This window comes from Herpailurus yagouaroundi, unplaced genomic scaffold (genome assembly GCF_014898765.1).
Source record: "Herpailurus yagouaroundi ecotype Mexico unplaced genomic scaffold, PumYag 77, whole genome shotgun sequence".
Classification (NCBI taxonomy): Eukaryota; Metazoa; Chordata; class Mammalia; order Carnivora; family Felidae; genus Herpailurus; species Herpailurus yagouaroundi.
Genome location: NW_024412388.1, coordinates 58,716,019 through 58,735,645, shown reverse-complemented (window position 1 = coordinate 58,735,645; position 19,627 = coordinate 58,716,019). Strand labels below are relative to the sequence as shown.

At 37.8% G+C, this 19,627-nt stretch overlaps 1 protein-coding gene and 1 long non-coding RNA gene across 3 annotated transcripts in view; both read left to right on the top strand.

The window, feature by feature from the left end:
- Positions 1-5,365: 5,365 nt before the first annotated feature.
- The window catches only part of ANKRD13C (ankyrin repeat domain 13C), a 92,074-nt gene continuing 77,812 nt past the window's right edge, over positions 5,366-19,627 (top strand). Inside the window, exon 1 of one of the 2 annotated variants that reach the window (XM_040470624.1) lies at positions 5,366-6,134. In XM_040470624.1, the coding sequence (XP_040326558.1) occupies positions 5,690-6,134 (445 nt within the window). In that variant the 5' untranslated portion in view covers positions 5,366-5,689. The remainder of the gene's footprint in view (positions 6,135-19,627) is intronic. The other variant, XM_040470623.1, reaches the window with a different exon arrangement.
- Positions 16,307-17,723, top strand: LOC121027305 (uncharacterized). The gene is made up of 2 exons (XR_005788655.1): positions 16,307-16,533; positions 16,763-17,723. It is a non-coding gene; the product is annotated as an uncharacterized LOC121027305 (long non-coding RNA).

The following is a 19,627-nucleotide window of genomic DNA, read 5'->3' as shown; positions in this document are numbered from 1 at the left end:
GGGAGATACAGAATCCGAAACAGGCTCCAGGCTCCAAGCTGTCAGCACGGAGCCTGATGCGGGGCTCGAACTCACGGACTGCGAGATCGTGACCTGAGCGAAGTCGGCCGCTCAACCGACTGAGCCACCCAGGCGCCCCAAGTGAGATATTAATGTGTACAGTACATTCTGTGTTTCAGACTGTAATACGATTGCTCTCATTAAACCAGACAATGGGGATTAGGTGCTTTGTCTAAAGCTAAAACAGATACATACATTTCCAAAAAAAAATTCAGAAATATGGATTCTTAGCTACACCAGGGGAGAGATTAAGCACTAGAGCATTACCTAGTAAGCTCAATAGTTGAGTTACACAGTTCACTGTTGTATTGAATTCTGTCCTGGTAATATTTGAATAAAAAGTAAATTTGTTGTTGGATGGTGTAGTTATTCACCTGTTTATGTAATTGATAATCACAATGTATTTCATCATATTGAATTCAAGACACAAGTTTTTTTTTTCCCAAGTAAAATCTCATTTTACATCTGAATGTAGTACTTTTGCTGACTGCTCTTGTCTTTGTCTCCTTTTCATCTTTCCCACCTAGTTCCCATTATGAAATAGTCTTTATAGTTTGTGAGGGTTTATCCCCAACTTGTCCAGTTCAGAAATGAGTGCTGATTGGCAAAACTAATCACGGTAACCACCTCCCCCACAGGGAGTTGTTTAGGTAACCCAGGCCTGAGCCAATCAGCACTCTCCTAGCTACAGGAATTGGACAGGGTCCTTTTATGAATGTCAAGCACCACACTTCTATGGTCATGGGCCCCGTTTCAGGAACTGAAGGAGGGAACACATGGCCCCTGTTAACTGCTGGCAGGCATCTTCTTCCCCGAGGGAAACTGGCCTTTCAGGGGGGACACTCCAAACAGGGAGAGGCATACTAAGAGTCACCTGGAAACTGACATGTAGTTTGGATCAGGCCCCTCTTGAAGACATATCTTTGCCCCTTTCTGTAGTATAAGTTGATAAATCAACTTAATTTAAGCCAGTTTTCATTGAATTTGTTGTTATTTGTAAATGAAAAAACAATCCAAGATGAAATATTTTCTCTTGGGTCTCACATAAGAATCCAAGAGAGTAGTAGTCAACTTCAATGTAGTCAGACTGGGATTATTTGTTTATTTAGCATCTCATCACTTAGTTTACAATTGTCTTGGTACATTGTAGATACTTTGGGGTTTTATGTTCTAATTGATTGGTTAATCCAAGAACTGTTAATTATTAATATTAAGCATTCACTATTTCACTATCTGAAAGGCACTGTGCATACAGAAATGATAAACATAGTTCTGGGACTCAGAGAGCTCAAAGGACTAGTTGAGGAAGCAGACAAGATATAACTTGCAAAAATTAAAATGGGAAATCAGAAAGAAGGCAAAGGAAGGACACCTAATTCAGAATGGTGGCACGTTGGATAGGAGAGAAGGAGAGAGGAGGTGCCATTAGAGACTCCTAAAAAGGAGTAACTTAAAAAAATTTTTTTTATTATTTAAGTGTAGATGACATGCAATGTTATACTAGTTTCAGGTGTACAATATAGTGATGCAACAGTCCTATGCATTACTCAGGGTTCACCATAGTAAGTGTAGTCATCATTTGTCATGCAGCGCTATTATGTTATTGACTATATTCCCAGGCTGTGCTTTTCATCTCTCTGACTTATTTATTTTACAACTGGAAGTTTGCACTAACTTTTGTTTTTGTGCCAAGAACCTCTTTGGCAGTATGGTGAAGCCTAGAGAGCCATTTTCAGAACAATGTTTTTAAATGCATAAAATACTTTGGGTTACAAAAGGAAATAGCTAATGAAATAAAACAAATCAAATCAAAATAAAACAAATCAAATAGCTATTGAAATCAAATAAAAATGTGATATAGTAATTAATGTGCTTTATTAACTCATTAAAAAACAAGATCAAGTAGTGGACATATTAATTAATGTTAAGTTTGAGATAGTGATGAGCATAAATGGTATTTTGGGATATCTGTAACAACTGTAATGTGGCCCAAAAATGTGTTTTCTTGTGATTGCAAAGGCACAAGTGCTGCCAATACTATTGTGGTTTGTGACCTACATTCATAATAGAAAGCCACGCTAAAATGAATTTTATTTAGAGGTTTAGTTCAATGTAATTTCCTGGACCCCTGAATTCTATGTCAAGTTAAAAAAAAAAAACCCTTGTGCTAAGAAGAGAGAAAATTTAAACTAATTTTGACAGACTGAGGAGGTATCTAGGTGAATGAAATAGAAATGGGTTTAGGACATATGGAACGGCATGTGCAAAGGCATGGAAACGTGAGAGAGGATCAGAGACTGCCAGCAGATTGTTTTGGTTAGAATGAGGAATGAATCTGGAAATGTGGGAGGAGGCGAAGCTGGAAAGTTTGGCAGAATCTCCTATTTTTGGAAGATGGGTTGATTATACATTATGGTGATTACATGTGGTCCTGTCTTTACTGTGTTTGAAATCTTTTGCAAACTCTCCACTGCCTAGTATATACCGTCCAAGTGTCTTACGGTTGCTTTTTACAACCTATCTCCTGCTTTGTTTTCTAGCCTTATTTACAACCACATTTCCTGTCACATACTATGCTCCAATGGTTCTAAAATATAATGCTGCATTTATACCTACTATTTTTTCACCTCTACTAATCAGCTGGATGATCATTTCCTGTGCCTCAGTTGCCTCATCTGTAAAATGGGGACAGTAAGTACCTGATAGAGTTGTTGTGTGATTAAATCGAACAGTTATTGAAACTTGCTTGGAACAATGCCTAATACATGGTAAGCTCTCAGTAAATGGTAGCTGTTATTATTATAATTATTGTTATTATCTATATTTTCCCCTTGCCCAATTGGCCAACTCTATACATTCTTTAAAACCTAATTCAGACTATTATCTCCTTCAGAAAGACTTGCTAATCACTTGACTTTCATTTCCTTCAAATAGAATTGATAACTTCTGTATTATATCAGGATCTCATATAATTTCTTGTATTTTTCACAATGTGTTGCAATCTTATATTTCTACACCACTTTTCACTATTATATTGTTGAACCCTTAAAAATAAGGGCTGAATATTACTTTTGATGCCTGCAGTGTTTGATTTTACTAGAGGGACACAGGAATTTTCATTTCTATCTACAAGTGTCAGTCACTAGTGATAACATACTTCTTAGCTATAATGGTAGACTATTTGGTGTAGGTTTTTGATTACAATAGGATATTGGCCACTCTTTTTATACACAAGCTTTACATATTGGTATTTTATTCTAGACTGGACCTTAATTTCTCACACTATGCACTACACACTGTTCCTTGGGGAAATTCAAAGACTTCTGTGGCATCAATTACTGTGTAATGATAACTCCTGAATCTTAACCCTGATCTCTGCCTTCTAGGGTAATTTCAAAATATCCAAAATGCAAACCATCTTACTTCTTCTGGTTGAGCAACAAGAAGCTTCAATTCAATATGCCAAAAGCGAACAAAAAATTTTTTTTAACTCTTGCACCTTCTCTAGCATCACTCTTACTAACTTGGTTCATGCTCTCATAATTTCTCACCATCTGAATTACTGCAAACTTCTTTAAAAATTGATTAATTTTTTCTGAAATAAAAACTAACCCTTTCCCTTTGTAAATAAACATTCAAGCAATGTAGGAAATACGTGCTTTGGCAATCCCATCTTCCAAAGCTAACCACTGTTCACTCTGTGTGATGGGTATATTCTGCCATACTTCTACATGCATTTACTAACACATTTGTTTTTTGATTTATGCAGTAGTCTGTCAGTTTCTTTGTCTCTAGAGTAGCCTCCTTGTAGTCTATTCTTGATACATGTTTTTTCTAAACTATGAGTGAGTGAATGGCTCTTCTAAAAGGCAAATCTCATCATCCTATTCCCCTATTCAACGTCTCCAAAGGGCTGTCCATTTCCTGTGGGCTAAAGTCTAAACTTTGAAGAAGACCTACAAAATCCTGCATGATCTGGCTCCTTCCTAACTCTCTAGCTCTAGAATCAGGCCGCATTGTGCTGCATTCCAGCTTTGAAGCATTGGGCAAGTTTTTTCAACTGTCCAGTGAAGATTAAAAATAATATCACAAGGAGATAACAGCATATAAAGTGGCAAGCATATTGGCTGCCTTAGAGTTAATAAATATTGGCTATTGTGGAAGAACAAAGTGTTTTTGTATGTATGTGTTCAGTACCTCTTGCTTTATGAGTAGGATAGGATCCTTTGAGATGTTGATTAGGTAATGGTTGAAGATAACTGGAACAACCTTCATCCCCCTCCCCCTCTCCCCCCGCTAAAAAAAGAAAAGAAAGCAGGGTAGAAATAAATCGAATTGAATAGATTTGGAAGAAGATGGGAGGTGAAAACCTGAATGGCAGGGAAGGATAAAGAGACCCCAGCTCCCACAGTTATTTATTTATTTGCCGAGGAATGGAGGTGGCAATAAAGTTGAAGAAAGAAGAGATTTGAGAGAAGCAGCTGTCAGTGTAAACGGGACTTCGAAAAGATAAAACGAGTGAAGGAAGACTTCGAGGATGTTTTTGCTAACTACCCCACTTCAAGTTCCCCACAACTTTAGTTATTTGGTCCAGACCTCAGATTTACGTTTCTTCAGAATTTGACGATGGGTCGAGTTTGGCCATGAACTAGTCCAAGGATATTCCATTTACACAATTATTATTTGCCATCCTTTAGCATCCATTCCTTGCTTGAAACTCTGACACCTGTTTGTAACTCATTTATCTAACAAAAATCTGACTTCCCTTCACCCCGTTTGCCGAATAGCCTGTTTTCCAAGGTCAGCCCCTAAACTGTTGTCTTTTCTGACACCCCAACGCGAAAATTTTTCTCTTATTTATTTGTTTAGTTTAGTTTTTTGTTTTCAACCCAGCTCCCAATTGTTTATCGTCCCCCCCCCCCCCCCGCGTTGATCTCTTTGGAGCCAGGAGTGGCGTCTTGGAAATCTAGTAGCTCAGTGTATGATACAAAGTAGATGCTTAGTAAATGTTGATTGAATGAGTATCTTGTGCAACATCATACTGACATCACATCCTGTGTGCAGTGGCGTCAGTTTGCATTACTCTGCTGGAGACCCAGAGGTCTGAGGGTTTCAGTCATTGTTTACAAACTGCATCGAGTATCTCAAACACAAGTTAAGGTTTTACACCGCCCATCAGAAGCGCCAATTGTCAGGTCCTAAACTAGGGGCGGAGCTCGGTTACTCTCCGGGACTAGACGGTGCGAGGAGGGGAGAGGCCAGCTCACTTATCGCGGTGTTTCCTCCCTCCTCCCGAGGGAGCTCTCGCGAGAGAAGTCAGGGTAAGATGGCCGTGCCCTGTTTTCCGGCGTGAGGTAGTGGCGGCGGCTGCGGCAGCGGGGACAGGGATCCTGGTGTCGTGGGCACCTGAGCTCTAGCTCCCCCCAGCGAGCGCGCGTCCCTTCGTGCCTAGGCGAGAGCCGGCTCTTCTCTCTCCAGGAGATGCGTTTGTCCCGGGCTCGGGGGCGCCCTGAGAGTTCATGCTGCGCTGGAGGATCCTGGCCACCGCTCTAATCGCCTTGCGCCGCCGCAGCGCCAGCTCCGTCGCGGGCGGTGAGCCTCCCGGATCCCCTCTCTGCCCCTGGCGGCGATGACCGGGGAGAAGATCCGCTCACTGCGGAGAGACCACAAGCCCAGCAAAGAAGAGGGGGACCTGCTGGAACCCGGGGATGAGGAAGCGGCGGCTACCCTAGGCGGCACCTTTACGGGAGGCAGGCTTGGGACAGGCGGCGGCGGCAAGGGCGGCAAAGCCTGTCATAAGATCTTCAGTAACCATCACCGCCGGCTGCAGCTGAAGACAGCTCCGGCCTCCTCCAACCCCCCTGGCGTCCCGGCCCTGCCGCTGCACGGTTCCTCCGTGACTACCACCTCCCAATCCCCGGCTCTTCTAGCGGGCACCAACCCCATTGCTGTCGTCGCAGATGGAGGCAGTTGTCCCGCACACTACCCGGTACACGAGTGCGTCTTCAAGGGGGATGTGAGGAGACTGTCCTCTCTCATCCGCACGCACAATATCGGGCAGAAAGATAATCACGGTGAGGAGTGCTCGTCCCTCTCCACCTCTCCTTTCCCGAACGTAGGGTGTGCCTTCCCAGGCCTCTGGAATCCTAGGCTCCTCTCCAACAGACCTTTCTTTCCTCTCCTTTGCTCGTCATCCGGGCCAAATGCCTGTAAATCATGACCGTTTCAGTAATAGCATGCCAGTGGTCAGGGGATTGATGCTTGTGGGTGCAAAGGAATGTTTCCTCCTTGCCCACTTCAAAGTTTCCTCTGAGAAGCTGTTTTGTTTATTTTTGAGACAGGCCTTCAACGTATTGATTTTTTACAAAGAAATTGAAAATTGCCCCATGTCCAACCTGGCCTTCCTATGTTTATGTAACTGTGTTTCTTTTCTTTCTCTCCCCTTCTCTCACCTGGGGATCTCGAATTTTGTACATATAAAATGGCCCACCTCCCTTTCATTATTCAGGTACAGATCCCAACTTGACTGCAACTGGTTGTGATTTCTACCTGCCCCCAGGTTGTCTGTTTCTTTTTCTCTGCTTTCAGGAAACTTAGTTTGATACAAAGTGTCTACACTTTGCATTTAAGATGGGATATAGAATGCTTTGATTTCTAACAGCCAAAATGTAGAAAGTTGTTGGCATTTGATACCTAGAGTAAGTAAAGTGACTTAAGTAGCTAAAATTTTGGAGTAGAGTTTTGAGTGTTTTGCTTGTTTTACATAATTGCTAATAATGTTTCATCTTGATGACTGTGACTAAAAATAGTACTACAGTTTTTCATAGTAACTTCATCATAACCTATATGGCAAAATAGAGTATCATTTATTATTCAAGGACTGTATTTCTACTTTCTGTCGTAACTCATCAGCTGAACTTTTTTTTTTAATTTCAAAAATGTGATGTAATTGAGTTGACTTCCAAGCAGCAGTGCATTTATTAATGAAAACACGTCAACACTGACATTTTCAACATTTAATAAGCCATTTTAAATTGAGTAGTTGACAAATACTATTTATAGCTCTGCTTTTAACTGAACATGACTATTGTATACATTCATTTAAGACACACTCAACTCTGGTCAAAATAATATATAACACATTAATGAAATGCTTGCCTGAGGAATAAGCTCCCTTAATTCCAGTGGACTCTAGGCTTCTTATGTGAAATTAGGGCAAAAATTTAGATTAAAAAATAAGATTTCTATTGGTTGTATAATTCTCCAACAATTGCACTTGTATCTGAATTTCCAGTATTTTTTTTTTAAATAGTTGCCTTTTTAAAAATGTTTATTTTTGAGAGAGAGACAGTGCGGGGCAGGAGGCAGAGGCAGAGGCAGAGAGAGAGGGAGACACAGAACCCGAAGTAGGCTCCAGGCTCTGAGCTGTCAGCACAGAGCCGGATTTGAGGCTTGAACTCATGAACGGCAACATCATGACCTGAGCCAAAGTCGGACGCATCACCAACTGAGCCACCCAGGCGCCCCCGAATTTCCAATATTGTAATAATATCACTGCCATTGATCATAATTCAAATCCTCAAAAAAGTACCTGAAAGCTGCACCTGGTTTTTCATTCCTACATTTATTCAATCATTTTACTGTTATTGCAACAAGCATAATATTGTTTGTTGATGGTAATGAAGTAATTAGAATCCTAAATCCCTTATACTCTTGTCCTTAGCCTACTGAACTTCTCTTTTTACATTGCTTTGATGTACCAAATGTTTGCAGTGAACTTAGCTGCCCTTGTATTGTTGGTATTTCTGATGACTGTAACCAGTGGTTCACATATCTATAGAGAGTGTAATTTTTTCCCCCTTCAATATATATTTTCATCTCTCACCATGAAGTCAACTAGGAAGAGTAGCTTATATTTAATGTGCTACTTCTTTAGTCCCTTTTCTTTCTGTAGCTGCATAATTTCCCCATTACATTACATGACTTTTATTCCTGATATTTTACTAACCTGGATACTTATTTAGATTTTAAGGATATTTTTTCCTTCACATTACAAAAGATAAACGCTTTTAAAATCACCAAACAAATGCAAGCTGTATATTATATTTGGATTGTTGTAACATGATAAGTGCATAGCAGTTTCATACACTCATGCAGGTGCATAGCAGAGCCATGCAGTCATACCACATCATACCACATAGTTTTATATTCACCAGAGAGATACCTTCTACAACATGATGATGATGATGATGATGATGATGATGATGATTATCCTCATCATAGACACAATTTACTGAGTGTGTCAGCACTATGCTAAATGTTACCTATATTATCACATTTAATTTGCACAATCACCTTGCAAAGCAGATTCTTTTATCCTTATTTTAAAGGTGAAAAAAGTGAAGCCTAGAGATACAAGGAAACTTTGCTAAAGTTGCATACTTGGTATAAATTGCAAAGCTGGGAACTGAACTAATAGCTAGGACTCCAAAGTCCGTGGTCAGCCTCGGTAAATATTTCTGTTAGTCAGGACCCACTATACTGTACAGAAGTACATTCTAGTAATGTGTACTGTGGAAATTTACAACAAAGTTCTTTAATATGTATTTTCTCATTTAGTCCTTATAGTAGCCTTATGGAGAGATTTTTGCCATTGGACAAATTTCAGAGTTGCTATAGAGCCCAAACCGGTCACTCTTGTTTGTTCTGTTTCCTTTTTATGTAATGGCACAAATAAATGGGCTACCTCATCCACATGATAGCCCTTTAGATCTTTGACAAGAGCTGTCATGTTCTTATCTTTCAGTTAAACATTCCTAACTTCTGCATCCATTCTTCATTTGGCATGGATTATAAAGTGCTTAGATGGTCCCTGAAACATTAAATACTAGATATGTGTGTTAAATAAGTAAATGAAAATCTTAATCATTGTCTTTTAGTGAAACTCAGTTTGTTAATTCTTCCCTTTGAGGATGGTGCTAAGAACTAACCTTGGTGTTAGAGCTATAGTAGCCTCATAAGCAAAGACAAAAAGGAGAGCATATTCATTGCTTTAAGCAATGTATGTTTAGAGCTGAACAGTGTGCCAATGTGTACTAAAAAGCACACATTAAGTAATGCAGTGCAAGAGTATGTTAATTTTTTAATATTGCTTTTTCTCAAGTGATTGGCTGTCTCTCCATGCTGTCCCTTCTTACAGTTATTTTTTTAACCTAAAATAGGACTTTACATTTATTAAATCATACTTTGTTCGTTTTGATCCTTTATTCTATCTAGTTGGAAAGCTTACTGTGCCCTAATCTGGTCATTTAGCTCACTGTTCGTTAGCTCTTTCAGTTTCCAGTGATGTCTTATTCGATAAACTTTTTAAAATGTGTTTTTGTGTATTTTTGTGTATTTACAAATTACTGACTTGAATAGGAGCAAGGATTGAACTTTTTCTTTTGTGATAAAATGTTCGTTGAGTATGAGTTGCTTTTTCTGAGTCATCAGTTATCTTGAGGAATACTGTCTTTGGATCCAAACAAATCTTTGGAAATCTAAGTTAAATACAGTAATAGCTATAAATCGTGAGTATACTGTGTTCACATATGCCAAATGATTGTGACTCATTGTATATTTAGTAAAGTTTTGGGGGGGTGGGAAAAAAGATACACTACATTAAATGTTCACAAATTTATTTTTATTAATTTTTTTTAAGTTTATATATTTATTTTGAGAGAGAGAGAAAGTGCAAGTGGGAGACGGGCAGAGAGAGACGAATGTAAGAATCCCAAGCAGGCTCTGTGCTGTCAGTGCAGAGCCCAATGTGGCGCTTGATCTCACAAACCATGAGATCATGACCTGAGCTGAAATCAAGAGTTGGACACTTAACTGAGCCATCCAGGCGCCCCTAATATACACAAATTTATTAAATTTTATATCCTTAGTATATCTTTAGTTATATACTATTTTTTCTTTAGTATGGAATAAAGTTTAAGTCTAAGCCTCTCTTCACATTGTAAAAAATTTTCTGAATTACTTTTTGACATTGGTAGTTAAAGCATCATGGTGAAATGCTATTTTTTAGTTGATGGTAATGATTTTTACTTCTTTAGCACTTTCAGAATTGAGAATGCTTATGAAGCATATAGAAGACTTTCTTGATTTTGACTGCACTTCTCATTTGTTAAACTTGTAATTTTGTTTTTTCCCTTGAGTTAAATATCCTCAGACGTAAATTATTTTCCTTTGGACATTAATCAGAAGCTCTTAGGTACCAGAGTGATTGAAATCCTTGATATACGAATTGATTAAACCAGCTTTTCCTAGATGTGAAAAATTCCTGATATATTCTGAGAAATTTGGCAGTTTCTGCTGCCTGTAATTACATTGCCTGGCATGTGACAAGCCATCTTCTGTATACAGTTAATTTTCATTAAAAAAAAAAATTTTTTTTTTAACGTTTATTTATTTTTGAGACAGAGACAGAACATGAACGGGGGAGGGTCAGAGAGAGGGAGACACAGAATCTGAAACAGGCTCCAGGCTCCGAGCTGTCAGCAAAAGCCCGACGCGGGGCTCAAACTCACGAACCGTGAGATCATGACCTGAGCCGAAGTCGGCCGCTCAACCGACTGAGCCACCCAGGCGCCCCTTAATTTTCATTTTTAATGAGTTGTAATGTAATCTTTGTGTAGCTATTACACACAGCGATTGGAGATTTCAAATGTAAGTTAAATCTCAACTGCGAGTATTGCTGCCAATGTTGGAAACTCAAGGGAATGGTAATGAAATGGTTAACATGTGTAACCTCTCTGCCCAGTGGCTGGCAGATTTCTTCAGACAGGGATTTTATTTATTTATATTTTTACTTCTTTTTTTTTAATTTTATTTTTTATTTTTTAAAATTTACATCCAAATTAGCATATAGTGAAACAATGATTTCAGGAGTAGATTCCTTAATACCCCTTATTCATTTAGCCCATCCCCCCTCCCACAACCCCTCCAGTAACCCTCTGTTTGTTCTCCATATTAATGAGTCTCTTCTGTTTTGTCCCCCTCCCTGTTTTTATATTATTTTTGTTTCCCTTCCCTTATGTTCATCTGTTTTGTCTCTTAAAGTCCTCATATGAATAAAGTCATATGATTTTTGTCTTTCTCTAATTTCACTTAGCATAATACCCTCCAGTTCCATCCACGTAGTTGCAAATGGCAACATTTCATTCTTTTTGATTGCCGAGTAATACTCCATTGTATATATATACCACTTCTTTATCCATTCATCCATCGATGGACATTTGGGTTCTTTCCATACTTTGGGAAGTAGTTGATAGTTGAAAGATTGTTTCTTTCCATACTTTGGAAAGTAGTTGATAGTTGAAAGATTGTTGATTAGTGCTGCTATAAACATGGAGGTGCATGTGTCCCTTTGAAACAGCACACCTGTACCCCGTGGATAAATGCCTAGTAGTGCAATTGCTGGGTTGTAGGGTAGTTCTACTTTTAGCTTTTTGAGGAACCTCCATACTGTTTTCCAGAGTGGCTGCACCAGCTTGCATTCCCACCAACAATGCAAAAGAGATCCTCTTTCTCCTCATCCTCGCCAACATCTGTTGTTGCCTGAGTTGTTAATGTTAGCCATTCTGACAGGTGTGAGGTGGTATCTCACTCTGGTTTTGATTTGTATTTCCCTGATGATGAGTGACGTTGAGCATTTTTTCATGTGTCGGTTGGCCATCTGGATGTCTTTGGAGAAGTGTCTATTCATCAGACAGGGATTTTAAAACATCAGAAAGATTAAAAACATGTTTGGGAATTGAGGCAATAGGATAATTTGATGCCTGTATGGTATGTTTGTTTTGGCTTATTCTATATAAATCTTTAAATTTCAGTTTGATATTATTTTCTCTGCTTTGTTTTTGTCACTAAAATCTTTATGATGGGTGATGCAAGAAAATCCTGCATTTTATGTCTGTTTGAGAAGAGGTGACTATAAAGCTACACTTTGCTTTCAAAAAAATTTTAGAATTAAGTGTTAGATGAACAGTTTTAGCCAGGAAGGTTAAAATGCTGGCACATCTTTAAAAGAACAGCAATAACTTTGTATTTTTCTCCTGTGTTTTGTGGTGTTTTCTGAACTTTGTTTTTGAAAGGCAGACCTCAGTGTCTCTTAGAAAAAAAAAAGTGAAGTACTTTTTGGAGGCCCAAGATAATCCATTAAAGCATCATGTACCTTCACTTGGCATGAAGGTGGATTGGCAGTGAAATCTATCATTTCACTGATCTGTCAGGGTTGATTCAGTTGATCTTCATGTCTATGTGAATATGACCTTCCTCTTACCTCTCTTCCCCCATATGCATCTCCCAACAGAGTAGGACTGTCCTTGGGTTAAGTGGCTATGTTTGTTGATGGCATTGTTATAAGTATTAGAATGTGACTTGACACTTAGAATTGTTACGTGAACACATCTGCAGAGCTACCTCATAAGAGGGTAGAACGAGTCCTCTTCTCCCCTTTCCTGTACTGAACTATAATAGGCGCAGGAATCCCTGACCTTTCAGCTTTGGCAAAAAAAAAAAGGAAGCAGAAATGAGCAGTTATTTCATGTTGTGTCCTTTGCATCCTCAATAAGGCAGGAGAATTCTGGAGGAGTCCTTGAAGAATTGAATTCTAGGCAGTCTGTCCCAAGTTAATGTCATTCTTAAGTCATAGAAATCTAATGTGGAGTATAATATAATTGTCAGGATGCTTTGGATTCTAGAAAGTGAACATAGTTCTTCAAAAATTGAGTGAGGGCTGGGTAGTCAAACAACATGTTCCTGTTCATATACTATTTATTTCTTTGGGGGACAGATGGAACCTTAGTTTTATTAGAGCAAGACTGGTATTGCTGAGGGTAGGAAAAAGAAAAAAGGTCTTCTTTCTGTTTGAAGATTATGAATGGTGTTTTTTATCAGGATATATTAGGTTTAACTGTATGGCTTGGTTGAATTTCATCTGTTCTTGAGCCTGTCACTTTTGTTGAAACCTCAAAGATGATCTGCAAAACTAGGAGGCCATCTCTATATTTGGAATTAGATCTTAGTTTGAGGCCACACTTCTCTACAAAGAGTTTTTTATGAAATTCTATTTGCTTGACTACTGAAATAAGAAGATACAATAATATCTACCCCTTGGGTGGGGTACTGTAGTCCTGAATGGGAGACTGCATTTGAAACTGTTTTTAACTCTGAAGGCTCATTTAATAGTAATACCCATTGATACCAATATCTTACTCTCGGTTTTCATGTTAAGTGTCTTCCAGCAGAAGACATTCTTGTTCCTGGGGTTTAGATAGTACTTCAGTTGAGGCTTTTATCTGATACTTGAATTTATACTGTCAGTCTTCTAAAGGGTTAGGTTTATTTGACTCTCATGAAGTCATCTTTGATCTACTGGTGTAGTGTGTTTTGATTCTTGGCTGTAAGTATTTATCAGGCATGTTAATGCATGTGCTCTCTTACTCAGTACTATACTGAATTCTGTAAAACCACCTATATGCTGTGTTGAATATCCTCTTTAGCACATATATCCTTTGATTGGATATATGTGGAAACCTGCATTGTTCTGTGATTGAATGCTTTTTGGAAAGTTAAAAACAGATTTTAACACCATTTTTTTTTTTTTAATTTTTAACGTTTATTCATTTATGAGAGACAGAGAGCACAAGCAGGGTAGGGGCAGAGAGATAGGGAAACACAGAATTGAAGCAGGCTCCAGGCTCTGAGCTGTCAGCACAGAGCCTGACACGGGGCTCGAACTCACCAGCTGTGAGATCATGACCTGAGCTGAAGTTGGATGCCCAACCGACTGAGCCACCTAGGTGCCCTGATTTTAGCACCATTCTAATGATTCTTTATAATTATTTAGTTTTTCTTCTCTTTGTTCATTCTTTCCTTCATTTAACAGATACATACTGAGCTCCTACTATGTGACAGTATTTTAGGTGCAGGGGTTGCAGCAGTACCTAAAGAAAATTAGGGAGCAGATATCTGGCAGAACAGTTTCAGATCGAGAATAACAAACATAAAAGCCCCATGTTCAAAGGGGTAGAAGGAAGGCCAACTGTGACTGGTACAGGGGAGAGTGGTAGGAGAAAGGAGACTTGAGAGGTAGTAGAGGGGGTTAAGCCTGTGGAGCTTTTGTAGACCAAAAGGATTTTGGCTTTTATTCTGAGTAAATAGGAAGTGAGGATTTTGAGCAGAGAAGTAACACAATCTGATTTTACAAGGCTCCATCTGCTGCTATATGAAGCAAAGCTTGGATGGGCAAGGGTCAATTTAACATGCTATTGTAACTAGGGGTAGCTGTGGAAATAAGGAAAAAGTAGACCTGGTTTGGAGTCTAATATTATGTGTGTGTGAGTTTTAGTAGTATAGTACTGTTTATGAGAGAAAACACAGGAATTCTCCCTTCTTAATGCTTGCTCGGATGGGATTTGAAGGTGTCTAGAAGCTGGAGCTTCCTGTTTTCTCCCTAGTTAGGGAGCGGGTGAAATCAAAGCTATTTTTGTAATAATACAAAGTCATTGCTTGCCTTTTTCACTGTGCTGACACTTTTGCTGATGTCACAAAAGCAGTGGTGGGTAAAGTTATCAGAACCTGAGTATGAATCAAAGACCAAACTTGCTGGTATTTACTGTGTAGTCACATAATGCGTATGCCACATATTCGAGTTAAAAAAAAAAAGCCAGTTTCACTTAATGTCTTTGTTGAAGCTGTAGAAATGATTAATCAAGTCTTAATCTTGAGTACATACCTTTTTGATATTCTTTGTGACATAATACAGATTTTTCATGATGCTCTTCTGCATACTGAAGAGAAAATAAGGGAAAACATTTGTATAGTTCTTTGAGTTGTAAGCCAAACTAGCAGCTTTTGTCATAGAACACCATTTTTACTTGAAAGAACAGCTTCCAGACAAACTATGGTTTTTCCAATTTAGATACTTGGCAGACATTTTTCTGGAAAGTGAATGACTTCACAGAAGACAATTGGTAGTATTTATTGCCAATGAAGAAATTCAGACTTTGGATCAAAAATTACAATTTGGGAAACTTGTCTTTGTCACTTTGACAGTTTCCCAGGATCCAAAGACTTTTTCGGTTGGATTGATGGTATTTTGATTTTTTTTTTCTTTGTATAATGAAATATGTTGATATTTGGAAGATCTGCGTAACTCAATCAACTGGTATTTTTCAGATGATCAGAGCATGATGTTTCAAAATCATGTAAAAGATCCATTTAAAGTACGAGAGAAACCAATGGGTTTCAGTATAACTCAATGCAAAAAGTTTATTGATACAGTTTTAGATTTCACATTGCAGCTAACCTTTAAGACATGACTACTTACTGGGGTGTCTGGGTGGCTCAGTTGGTAAAGCATCCGACTTTGGCTTAGGTCATGATCTCACAGTTTGTGAGTTTGAGGCCTGCATTGGGCTCTGTGCTGACAGCTCAGAGCCTGGAGCCTGTTTTGGATTCTGTGTCTCCCTATCTCTCTGTCCCTCCCCTGCTCTTGCTCTGTCTCTCTCTCTATCTCAAAAATAAATAAATATTAAAAAAAAAAAAAAAAAAGAAATGACCACTGAGTTTTGGTATAGTAGCAAAGAGCACCTCCAATTATTTAAAAAGGCTATTAAAATACCCTCCTTTTTTCAACTGCATAGCTTCTGAATGTAGGTTTTCTTCAGATCAAAGCAAAATTTACACATTATTGAATGCAGAAATAATTATAAAAATCTAGTGTCTTCTATTAAGCCAGACATTAAAGAAGTTGATTTTAATTTTTAATTAAAGAGTTTAAAATAGCACCATTCCTGTCATTTATTTTTTGTTTTGTTTTGGAAAATGCAATTATTTTCCTCATAAAAAATTTTATTAGTTTGTAATAGAGTGATTGTAATTTTAAAATTAATAAAATTCTACATTTAATTTTAATTTCTAATATGGTAAATATCGATAGTTTTGTCCATATAAATAATCTACATAAAAGCTCTTTTTTTAAAAAAAGATCTTTAATAATTCTTTTTTTAAATAAGATTTCATTTTAAGTTATTTATTTTGAGAGAGAGTGAGCGAGCAAGGGAGGGGCAGAGAGAGGGAAAGAGAGAGAACCGCAAGCAAGATCCACACTGTCAGTGCAGAGCCGGATGCGGGGCTTGAACTCATGAACCATGACACCATCACCTGAACTGAAATCAAGAGTAGGATTCTTAACTGACCGAGCCACCCAGGTGCCCCAAAATCTTTAAGAGTATAAATGGGATCTTGAGACAAAAAGTTTGAAAACTGTTCATTTAGTAAAAAATTAACATACAGATTTCAGAGTCATGACTCATACAATTTCTAGATATATAATTTTAGGAAATTATCTAACTACTGTTAGCTTTATTCTTCTTACCTGCAAAATAGGAATAATATTTGTCTCACAGGGTATTGGGGTAAGATAAGGTTTATGTGGGGCGCCTGGGTGGCGCAGTTGGTTAAGCATCCGACTTCAGCCAGGTCACGATCTCGCGGTCCGTGAGTTCGAGCCCCGCATCGGGCTCTCGGCTGATGGCTCAGAGCCTGGAGCCTGTTTCCGATTCTGTGTCTCCCTCTCTCTCTGCCCCTCCCCCGTTCATGCTCTGTCTCTCTCTGTCCCCAAAATAAATAAACGTTGAAAAAAAAAAAAGATAAGGTTTATGAAGTATATATAGTACAGTACTGGGCACATACAATAGATGCCCTGTAAATCTAGCCTTTTGGTTGATAATTTGCATACTTTAGCACTGCAGTGGTCTTAATGTTACTGGAATATTTTTTATTCATTTGACAGGACAGAATTCAGTTTATTTACCAAGTTAGAACCACAGCATCTGATTTCAGATTTAAAAACTACATTGTGGAAAATTGGCAGAAGGTTATTTTAAGTTTTAGTATCTTTTATGTAACAAATTAGCTTAAGCAGCAGGTTGAGGTCTTAGAAAACTGAAGGGATAGTCGATGAAGCTTAACTAGGACATTTGAGCACTTAGTTTCATGGCATACTTGGCCAATAAAGCAAATCCAGTGTTGGCTAGAGAAGGAGTATGATGAAAAAATGATGATGATTTGCTTTTAAAATATTGAAGTCAAAGCATGATGTTTGTTATCTTTAATTAGAATATATTATTTCTGATTATGTACTTAATCTATAAAATGAGAGGGATTGGATAGTTGAATGCAAAGTCATTTCTAGTTCATAAATCTTCTAAAAATGTGATTAATTTAAACTTGTTACAGTAATTTTAATTTGTAAGCATCAGTAGGTACTGATGCTTTTGCCCTTTCACCTTTGTTTTCCTTGAAAGCTTAAGAAAATGGAGTAATAATGTAGGTGCATAAAGGCCTGCTTTCTTTACCTAGGTGCTCTGTCTAGACTCTGGTAAGTTCTCCTTAATTTGTGTAGTTTTTTGAATAGTTATTACATTCACATGCTACAAAATTATAAAAAGATGTAAAAGATACACTGTAAAAATAGTTTGCCTCCCACTCATCTTAACCCACTCAGTTACCCTTCTTAACAGCAACTGGTGTTATCAGTGCCTTGTTTTCTTCTTGTCACCATTTAGAACATGGTCTTTTTTTTTTTTCTCCTGGAAGATAGAGAAGTGAAGAAAGATAACTATTATTACCTTTTATACTATTAGGGCAAAAGTGGATATTCACAAATTTCTATGTTTGATTTTAAATGTCTTTTTTTACTGTCAAATTTGCATATACCTCCAATCTAGACTTCTTGGAGTTCCCATATTTTATAATTATCTCCACTTGGGAATCTCAGAGATACTTCAAAATTCATTTGTCAAAATGTTATTATTATTATTTTCCACCTTATCCCCTCCTACCTGGCCATCCAGTCCTTTATTAAATCACATCATTAATTATCTGGTTGCTCAAGCCTCAATTATTGGGATCATTCTTTGTCTCACCTCCTCCTCCTATCCACGCATATCTAATTAACAGGTTATTTTGCATCATTCTACTTTCTGTCTCTATTGCCACCATTTTGAACACAATTTTAATTTTTTTTTCCCTTGGAATGCTACACTGGACTCATATCTGGTCCCATGTCCCCCTTCCTTCACAAGAGTGATCTTGGAATGTCATTTGTATCATGTCATGTCCCTGTTCAAGATTCTTTAGTGCCTTCTCCACTAAAAAGTAAGTTCATATTTCTTACCATAGTTATAGAGCCTCACATGATCTGGACCTTGCCTGCTTCTCTGATATAATCTTTTGTACAAATGTCTCTTTTTTTTCTTTTCTGGCAATACTTGTTTTCTTTTAGTTCCTTGAATATGCCAGGTTATTCCTGGTCTCTGACTGTAATGCTTTTCTTCTTATTCTTTGATTTCTTAGTTTCTACTCCTCTTTAAGATCTCATTTTAAACATTATCTCATTAGAGAGGTTTTCCTGCCTGAAGAATCAAAGTTATGTATCCCTTTATTAATTTTTGTCTTAGCTCTTTGTTATTTTTCTGAACACCTATCATAATCTGTTTTGTCTCGTTTTCTGTTTTTCTGCTCTCTTTTGTTAACATAAGCTCCTTGAGTACAAGAATTATTTCTAATCATAGTGGTTGACTCTTTAATATCTAGCACTATGCCTAGAACATAGTAATGCTCAGTAAATCTTAAGTGAAGATGAATGGATTTTATCTCTGGGTAAAATGTTGGGAAAAATAACAGAACCTTTGAACTTCTAATTTACATTAAACTATAATAATGACTCTAGAATCAAGTAAACTAGATTATGAGAAAAAATTTTAATAATAGTAATATGTGATTATATATAGAAATTATATTGACTGACAGGTGTTCTATCCTGGAAGCAATGCAATATGACATGAAACCCTTGCTGATCAGAGCAGGGGTCTGCATACATAATTAAAGGGCAAGATAGTTATACCGTTGTTGAATCACTCTGTTATATACCTGAAACATTGTGTGTGAACTATACTTCCATTAAAAAAAATTTTTTTTAAGTGCAAGATAGTAAATATAGGCTTGCAGGCCTTATCATCTGTTGTGTGAAAGTAGCCATCAACAATGAGAAAGAATGAAATCTTGCCATTTGCAACAACATGGATGGAACTGGAGGGTATTATGCTACATGAAATAAGTTAGTCAGAGAAAGATAGATATCATATGTTTTCACTCATTTGGAATTTGAAAAACTTAGCAGAAGACCATGGGGTAAGGGAAGGGGAAAAAATAGTTTCAAACAGAGAGGGAGGCAAATCAGAAGAGATTCTTAAATACAGAGAACAAACTGAGGGTTGATGGAGGGAGGTGAGGGAGAGGAGAAAATGGGTGATGGACATTGAGGGAACTTGTTGGGATGAGCACTGGGTGTTGTACGTAAGCGATGAACCACGGGAATCTACTCCTGAAGCCAAGAGCACACTATACGGTGTTTGTATACATTGACAATAACTTGATAATAAATTATATTAAATTTTTTTAATTTAAAAAAGAGAGAGTAGCTATCAACAATTCATAAGCAATCAGCAGGTGGTTA